Consider the following 8,702-nt stretch of genomic DNA (forward strand, 5'->3'; position numbering starts at 1 on the left):
TTTTTTTTTTTTTTTTTTTAGTATCATTTTAGTTAATAGTATGTAGAGCAACAATGAAGCTTTCTTCTGAGCTGCAGACTTTGAAATCAGTAGATCCCCCCCCCTTCTTTTTTTGCTGAGTAATTGTAACTTCTCATTTGGAAATAAGTTTGCAACCCCCTAGCTTCCCTTTCCCAAGGAAGGGTTTCTTTTCGGGAACCATCCAGAAATGAGTCRCTACCAAATACGCGCGTGTCGGATCCAAGTACCGCCTGGGGCACCTGCCGCTGGCGTGCGCGGTGTCCCGGCGCTGCGGGGGCTTTGCCTTTCCCCTCTCTACCTGCCTCCCCCGGGGAGGCTGCTTTGGGAATGCCGCGTCCCAGGGCGGTGCCAAGCGCAAAGAGGCAGCGYGGAGCCGGTCGTGCTCGGTTTTAGTGCGGTGTTAAAACCTCCCGCAGAAAGGGTGGTGGTGGTGCGTTGCACAGACCCAAGCAGGTGCTCAGCATGGAGATGTAATTGTTCAGCTAAAACTCAGTCCTGTYTCATTCCCTCCCCCAACTTGGTCTTAACTGTGGTGTTATTCTTAACACATAGCATATAACAGCCTTAAACATATGGAAACTTGAGTGACTGTCTAAAAGCTAAAGCACTTAAGTTTCAAAGGGCTGAGAGCTGCTCATGCAGCCCAGGATATTACCTTTATTTTTTTATAGCTAACCATTAGTATTTGTTCAGCTTGCACCACAGTGGATTTTGTATTTGGAACAATCTGAGTTTACAGAGTACACTTATAAAAGATACTAAATCTGATCTTCAACSTAACTCTTCAGAAGGGATTTTATTTGCTTTTATTGTTGGTTAATGAGCAGCCTAGTTTTACAATGTGAGGAAGGGAGAAGTCTGAAGTAGAAAATATTGCTTAAGTATTTCAAACAAGCAAACGGAATTATTTGGTTTTGGCTATTTCCTAGCACTTTGAGTTCACTAGTAACCTCGAATGCAAATTTCCTGATCAAATGTGAGCTAGGCATCTTCTTTTAGAAGTACATTGGCATAAGAGTAAAGCAAAGATTGTGGAAGAGAAAGTTGTACTTGGCTTTATGTTTAATTTAGATTTGTAATTTTCTTGAAGGCAACACCTTAGAAAATTACTGTTTTTTGTGTTTTGTTTTAGCTAAGCGTGTGTATACTTAGAGGGGAAACTCCTCCTTCAAGATATTTTCTTCCCTTCCTTCCTCTCTCCATTTYATTTCTCGAAATTTTCTCTCTGTATTGTGATGACCATCCTATTTATTTATTTTTTGTTCTGGGTGTAGATTTTCATACACTTTAAGCTGAAGCATCAAAACATACCCAATATTTATGAATATACTTGTGAAAGAGTCAAGGGGAGCCTGCACTCCTCATGCTGTCTTGTTAGCATGGCTTATTCTTCCCAAAGTGAGTTGAGGGTTTAGTTTGCTTTCTCATGTTAGTGTATTTCTTTGTATTTTGGGTAGAAAGAATTCTACAGAACTGGGCGATAAAGCCTGTCTTGGTGATACCTGCATGTTTGTGTAGCACGGACGTGGCTCCCGCTTGAGAAGGACATTGAAGCGTGAGGCATCTTTAACAACCTACGTAGGACAAAGCAAGCAGTGGCATAATTCAAAGTGAAATGGAAAAATTAAAGTTAAACCTAAGGTTTGTTACGAGACTGGGAGACACACCTGCCAGTATCACAGGAGACAGACCGCCCGKGTTTTTCTGCCACACTCTTGTTGTCTTCCGTCCAAACAAACGTGGAAGGATTTCTACATTTGGGGCTTGTCTATACTTGAAAATTGCTTCAGAAAAACTGTGTGCTATCTACATAAAGCCACTTTTTTTTTTTTGAGACATGTAGCATAGCCACATGTGTCTTTTCTCAAGTACCCTGTAATGAGCAAGCATCTGCAGGGCAGGAATGCAAGCGTGGATTCGTTCCCATTTTTGAGTTTTTCATCGGCTTGTTTCGGTGCCGACGGTGCTCCTGCGTTGCCTCTCTTTGCTGCCTGCCTGTTTGCCTGCGCGCGCGTGTGACTGCTCTCGGGTACCCTCGTGTGTCCAGCCTCCTTGTTGAGGTGGTGGCACCTGTGCAGCCAGGGTGCTGCTTCCCTTCCCCAGCCTAGGRCATGTTCCAGCTTGAGGACATAATCCAGTGCCATTGTAAGAAAAATCCCTCAAGGTGCCAAGATATATATAGGACAAGATCGATACAAATATCGGTAGAGGAGCATTCCCACTGGCTGAGCTGGAGCTGCAGGAAGGAAAGGGACCTCTGGTAGGGTCCCCTTAGCTTCCATCACGGAGACKTGGAGCCTCGGCACATTGTGTGGCTTCTTTTGCCTGCTCTCTGCACCAGATGACCGCCAAGAYCACCCTGCTGAGGTGGCAGCACCTGATGAGTGCAGCAGAGTCGGAAAGTTAATTCTGCGTGTGAGGGTTCTCCTTCGAGACCCTTGGGAAACGTGCTCCTCAAATCAGTGCTGTTAGTAGATCGTGAAAATGTTGAAGTACAAGCATTATGTGAAGAATGTGATTTTCTCTTCTATATCTATGGTATCTGGTGCTCAGCCGGACCTGAGCAGGGCGGCTTCACTGCAGGTGTGCCGTTGATTTGTGTGAGGGGGGCTAGGGAAGAGATTTGCTACCRAAACACTGTGCTTTTTCAAAAGAGAGGGAGCGGTCTTGGAGGACACATCTTCTCTGCCTCAGCTACCAGCACYAGTAGATGTGTGGCAGCTTTTTCTTTCTCCTCCTACCGTGTTGCTTYTGGCGTTGTTTTATGCTCAGAGGCGATCTTAGTATCAAATGAGTCAAGTTTRAATGAAATTTGGTTCACAAGCTATTTTCTGAAACATGAATCAGTCCACTTTAAAGTGCAAAGTGAAATAACTTGGGTGGAAGAAAAAGTTTATTGTAGACATGGATTTGGGTAGTTCTGCGTCAAAGAAACTGCTTGGTGATTTCCCCCTCCCGCCCCGGGGCAGCACAAACACTACTTGCATTAAAGTTAATGGAGGGTACAAGGACAAATGAGAACATAACATGCTTAATAGCAGGCAAGGAGCTTTCAAAGTGTAACAAGTTGATGTCATTGTCAAGCAAGGTTTTACAGGAAAAGCTGCAACTTTTTGCAGCTGACTAACATTGCTGATTAACAGTTTAGGCCTCCTAAACAAGCCATATGAGTGAATTTACACAATTTAAAAATGAGTAGTTTATTTCACATTCTATTTATCCCAAATAAAAACTGAAGATACTTCTTAAAGGAGTACAGCAGGATGCAGAATAGAAAATACAACCCAACACCCATATCTCCTTCACAGGAGCTGGCCTTTAACTGCACCCTTCATGGTAACTTTAGTTCTAGTGGGATTTAAATGTGAATTGTAGGTGATATATTAATTTTATTGCAGCCTGCAGAAATTATGAACTGTTTTGCAGGAAAGCAGATAATATGGTAGTCAACACTCAAAATGAACTCTTGATTGTTAAAATATTTTGGGTTCTCGTTTGAAAAGAGTTAGTTRTGAAGTAGATATAGTCTCCCTGAGAAGAAATACTAGGATTGTAGTGTGAACATCRCTTTTTAATTCAAAATGCTTGGATGGATTTTAAGTGCATCATTTAACAAATGCTTCGAGTGCATCTTATCTTAATTTTTTTCCCTCTCTCCGTGACACATGTTTTTCCTATGATTCGTCTAACAGGAAACAGAATTTGTTGTTGGCTTTAGAAACCTAGGGATTCTTGTACTACAGTATCTCCAAAACTCAGCAGCACTGTTTTTCAGGCAGAGGGTCACAGATATAACGCTTTCAAGTGGAGTTGTGAGCTCCATTGAAATTCATGTGCAGATGGATTTTTGGTCAAGCTCTCACTAGTGGAAGTAGTGTCAGAAGCCAGGAATGGGAACCCAGACCAAAACAGAGGGTCACGAGTCTCCGGAAGAAGGTTGGGGGCTGAAAGTGGGACCAGGAATGTGATCATAAAGATGGGAAGTGACATCATGGGTCAAAAAAACTCTAGAAGTTATGTCAACATCAAAAATCACTTAGGGACAATTGTAGGATTAATAGGGCTGTAACTCTTAGCAAAGAATTAAAGCTTGGAAATTTAAGAGAGAATGACTTGTACTGGAAGYGTCCCTTGTTGAGTTTCCATCTCAATTCATTGCAAATACCTAATAAACAATTGTTTGGAGAGCCACTTTGAATTTCAGCATCCTTCTCCTTCTGGGTAGAGAGTGGGGAAGCTCCTCCTGTGAGCTCTTGGAGTGATGCAGTACTTGCATCTCTTGCTATTTGAGGTAATAAAGTAGAATACTCCTTTGGGGATGAAAAATTATTCTGGATGTTTTTGTTATCAGAAAGTAAGTGAAGTCACCTTTTTTCCATGCTATTTAGCAGTCCCTTTTAAGCATGGCTGCTTCAAACTAGAGTCTGTATTGATGTTTATTTTGGGACTGACTTATTTCAAAAGCACCTTTAGAGGCYAGATTTGCAGAGGTGACCTGTGGGCTGAGTCCTGTTCTGTGCTCCACTCAGATATCCTCCTTGCTGTTGGGAGATGTTTGCAGGCTGGGAGAGCACAATAAGAAGGGTGACATTAGTGTGCTGACTGGAGGGCAGCATTTTTCTATAAACACAATGTTGTTTTTCCTGTTAAATGACTGATCCTGAGAGTGCTTTTAAGATAAGCTATTTTTAAAGATAATCTGTCCACTAAGGATGTTGTTATGTATTGCAGACGTTCTAATATAAACTGTACTTACTGGTCTTGTTATAAATTAAGCTATTTCTTCCTTTTCCTCAACAGGCAGCCAGATAAACTAGTGGTGGTTTGGACAAGAAGAAGTCGAAGAAAATCCTCTAAGGTTAGTTGATTGCTTAATAAGTCCCTATTTTACTGAGAAATAATCAGCTGTTTGAGGGTTGTTTTCTTGCCTGTGGGGAGCGGCAGAATAAATGAGAAATCTTTATTTTAAACTCAGCCATGAAGTTCAGAATAAACTGCTCTTAATATCAAGAGTAATTTATGGAAACACTTAAATAAGAATTCTRATTTCAGCATAGCTATTTGTTTAGTGTAAATGTATGACAATCAGTTCAATTTTAGTTATTAATTGCTAGATCTAATTGGAAAGAATAATCTATTCCACTTCTAGAAGCATCTTAAATATAATTTTAAAAGTATAAAAGGTATTAAAGAATCTGACATCCCTACAATAGGAATATAAAGTCTGAAAAAGAGGCTGTTTTACAACTAGAAAATACTGGAAATGAAAAAGAATAAAAGCAGGCTCTTTTAGCCCTGTGATACATCTTTGAATGAAATTTTAACATTTTACTCCCACAAACACTGCAAGGAAGCTTATGAATTTGTGTTTTATGGCTAATGACTTGGCAGCCTGAAGAAAGGGAAGTTCCAAGTGAAGTTTGTCCAGTATTTGGGCATTCATAACATCTGTTTTGCATGTGTGTATTGATGTGAAAAAGTTTGCAAGCATGCAGAGTAACCCTCTCTTCTGTGAGATTTATCTTACTTTTCTCCCTGCAGTAACAAATYTGAAAGCCTGCTGAGATTACTGTACTGTTGTTAAATGTTGCTCCACTTCCCTTCACTGCTGAATCCTACTGCTCTGATTTTAAACCTATGTGATGTCCCCTTTGGTTCTGAAGAGAAGGGAAAGGCAGATGGACAGTGTGGTTGTGTGCCTTTTTGTCCATACAAAATGAACCTAAAAATGTCTACTGTTTGCACTGACAGTGAAACAAATGGCAGACATTTCTAAATACCTCTGTAATATCTTCTGTGGTAAGGATCATATTGGCTAATGAGAAGGAAAATTTTTTGTCAGTCCTAGCAGTCACTAGTCCACCAGGTGACTAGAGAGTTGATTCCAGGTGTAYCATGTTTTGGAAGTTGTTGTTCATGTTGGAGATTTCTTTGTCACCTTGTGTCCTCTGGTGTAGAGCTGTTCCCTGTCTACCCAAAAGCTGCTTAGAAGTGGGGGAACATGAATGAGCTGGAGAAGTGTTCTGGCCCCTGGGCAGATTTGCAGAGGGAAGGAATGTGTGCTGGCTTTCCTCCCTTTCCTGGAGCAGCTCATTTTCAGAGATCACTTAGCCATACTTGCTCATTCCCTCTCCTCACCCTTACTACCTTTTACTCTAGCCAGGCTTATGTTACGTAATTTTGCCCAGAAGAGGGAATCTCTGAACTCAGTCTTTGAAATATTGAAGAATTACAAAATTTAAATAGAGATGGTTTAAGCTCTCTCTGTGTGTACGTGTAACTCAGAATGGTATTTCCAGGAACTCTGGGAAGTCGTAGAGGAAAAGAACTGCTGAGTACTCAAAAGGCAGAAAATYCTGGGATCATTTTATATTGAAGAATCTGATTTTGAAAACTTGACAGATGGTTCCTTACCCTACTCAGCAGAGACTATTTTTTTGTTAACTGATACCTTCCTCTAGACTCATGTCCTTTTTGATTGCAGTGCWCACTTGCTTTATTTTATCTTTGACATGAGGTCTAACCTATTCTAAGCTGTTTTAGATAAAGCCTGGATACTGACTGAAACAGACTGCAGAACCATGCATACTCCAGTGTATCCATCCTAACTGCTCTAGGGGATGGGTATCCAAAGATATCACATGGTGAGCAAACAAGAGTGTGAACTTAGTCTAACATATTTTCCAAGATAACTGCTTCTGTGCATGCTTTTATTCTTCAGCAAAGCTAGTCAGATTATTCCTCTTTCATTGAAAGATAAACTAGCTCAAACTCCTTCAAATTTATGGCACAAAGTAAGAATGTGTCTAAGCAGTATCTGCTGATGCATGGTAAGTGGCCTGTGTGGCTTACCCTGTGATACCTTTTCTATTTTGTTTCCTTTAGCATCTGTACAACAGAGCGACAAAAGATAAAGCAGAATAATAAATTTAATGCTCACACAAAAACTGTGACTCTGAAAAACTTGGTGGAAAGCAGAATATTTATCCATGAATGTTGTTTGTTGGGGTTCAGAATATATTCAGAAACAGAAGCCCTAACCAGTGTCCAGTGGGAGCTCTGCAAAGCGCGGGGCTCCTGCCCTGGCCGTTGTGGCTGTGGTGCCTTAGGGTCCAGTGGCAACAGTGCATCCTGGTGAGAGGAATTTCTGACACTGGCTCAGCTTTTGAGCTGAAGTTATTCCAGCCAGACCATAAAATTCTAGAATATATTCCTCCATGTGTCATTCTTTTGGTCTTCAGGCACTAAGTACACCTCTCAGGTAAACTCCCCAGTTTGCCTGAGACTCAGAAAAGTCTCTAGCTAATTAATGAATTATTGTCTAGTAATATTCCACAAAGGTGTATTAAAGGGTGCTGAATGGCTCTAAGGCCTGGACTTTGGACAGGGTTTATTTTAAAGCTAAGGTAAGTTGATACGATTTGTGTTGTTTGGGTTCAAGACTGTAGATCAATAAGTGTTCTCGATCTCTTAGTCATTCTGCCAGTAAAATTCTGTATTCTATGTGTTATTTCTTTCATCTAATTGCTTTCTTGGAAGCAAGTCAAATGAATATTTCCTCTTACTTTATTTTTGACAGACACTGAGCTCAGAGTATCAAACATTAATACTCTTCTGTGTTTTTCAGCTTTGAGAAGGGAGAGAGGGTTGAGGTCATACTGTAAAGATAATGTAAAGAATTCTTCACAGATGATGAACTATGTGAACTTTTCAGATAGTTGAGGATAACTAGAGATATCCCTAACAGATAGTTATGGTATTCAAAAATGTAGCTTAACTTTAAAGATGATATAATAATGCTGCGTACATATGGGACTGGCCTACTTAGTAAAAGTAATCGTAAGATGCTTTTGAGCCAAAGGCTGAGTTCTTGATGTCCTTTCAAGCTCTCTCTTCTGTCTTTTTTTTATTTATTTTTTTTTTTGATGTTGGTGCCTTTGGCCCACATTTTATCTCTGGGTAAATTACAAATAGACCCTCAGTTAGAAGAAATCATGGACAGCATCATGTGCAGGAGTCTGATGAATATTTTAGTTGTTGCTCTTGGAAATGTGGCTTAGGAAGCTGTAAATATGTTAAGATTATTAATTTTAATAATATTTCAGCCAAACAGCAATAGCCATTTTGAAAGAGCATTTGAGTGGTAGCCTGATAGATAGATCAAGACCTTAAAAACATCTAGAAGTTACTGACCTTAACATACATTTAAATTACTTATAACTCTGTTCTGGAATCTGCTCTGTCTGAGCAAGTCAGACTTTGATGCTTTTAAAGAGGTATGTGAAGACAAACCGACTCTGTGTAGTTGGGCATCTTTATTGTGTGTGCTGGGAATTTAGAACAACTGATGATGATCCACAGACTCACAGAATTACTGAGCCAAGATTGAGCTAAAGTGAACTTTTGTCTTGGGAAAAAAGGAAAAAAAATCGCCAGTCTGCTGGGTGTAAATGTTCTTATATCAGAATCTAGAGATGTGTCTTGCCACAACTTTTGAAACTCTGTTTATACAATTACCAACCTCCATGGTTTACAGGAGGTTAACCTTGTAGCAATGGACTTGCTTAGCTCTTCCTCTTCAGCATCTGTCACGCTGGTATGTTACCCTCAAGTTTTCAGGCTCTGAAATTTTGAACTTGCCTTTCTTCTTTTCTTTTTTTCTTTTACTTTTTCTTTCCTTT

At 40.3% G+C, this 8,702-nt stretch overlaps 1 protein-coding gene across 5 annotated transcripts in view; it reads left to right on the top strand.

The window, feature by feature from the left end:
* Window positions 1-8,702, top strand: part of EHBP1 (EH domain binding protein 1) — a 202,393-nt gene that overhangs the window by 24,830 nt on the left and 168,861 nt on the right. For all 5 annotated transcript variants that reach the window (XM_085308996.1, XM_085308995.1, XM_085308997.1 and 2 more), the window contains exon 2: window positions 4,822-4,879. In XM_085308996.1, the coding sequence (XP_085165122.1) occupies window positions 4,822-4,879 (58 nt within the window). The remainder of the gene's footprint in view (window positions 1-4,821; window positions 4,880-8,702) is intronic.

This window comes from Rhea americana, unplaced genomic scaffold (genome assembly GCF_003343005.1).
Source record: "Rhea americana isolate MKP2758 unplaced genomic scaffold, rheAme1 scaffold_289, whole genome shotgun sequence".
Taxonomy (NCBI): Eukaryota; Metazoa; Chordata; class Aves; order Rheiformes; family Rheidae; genus Rhea; species Rhea americana.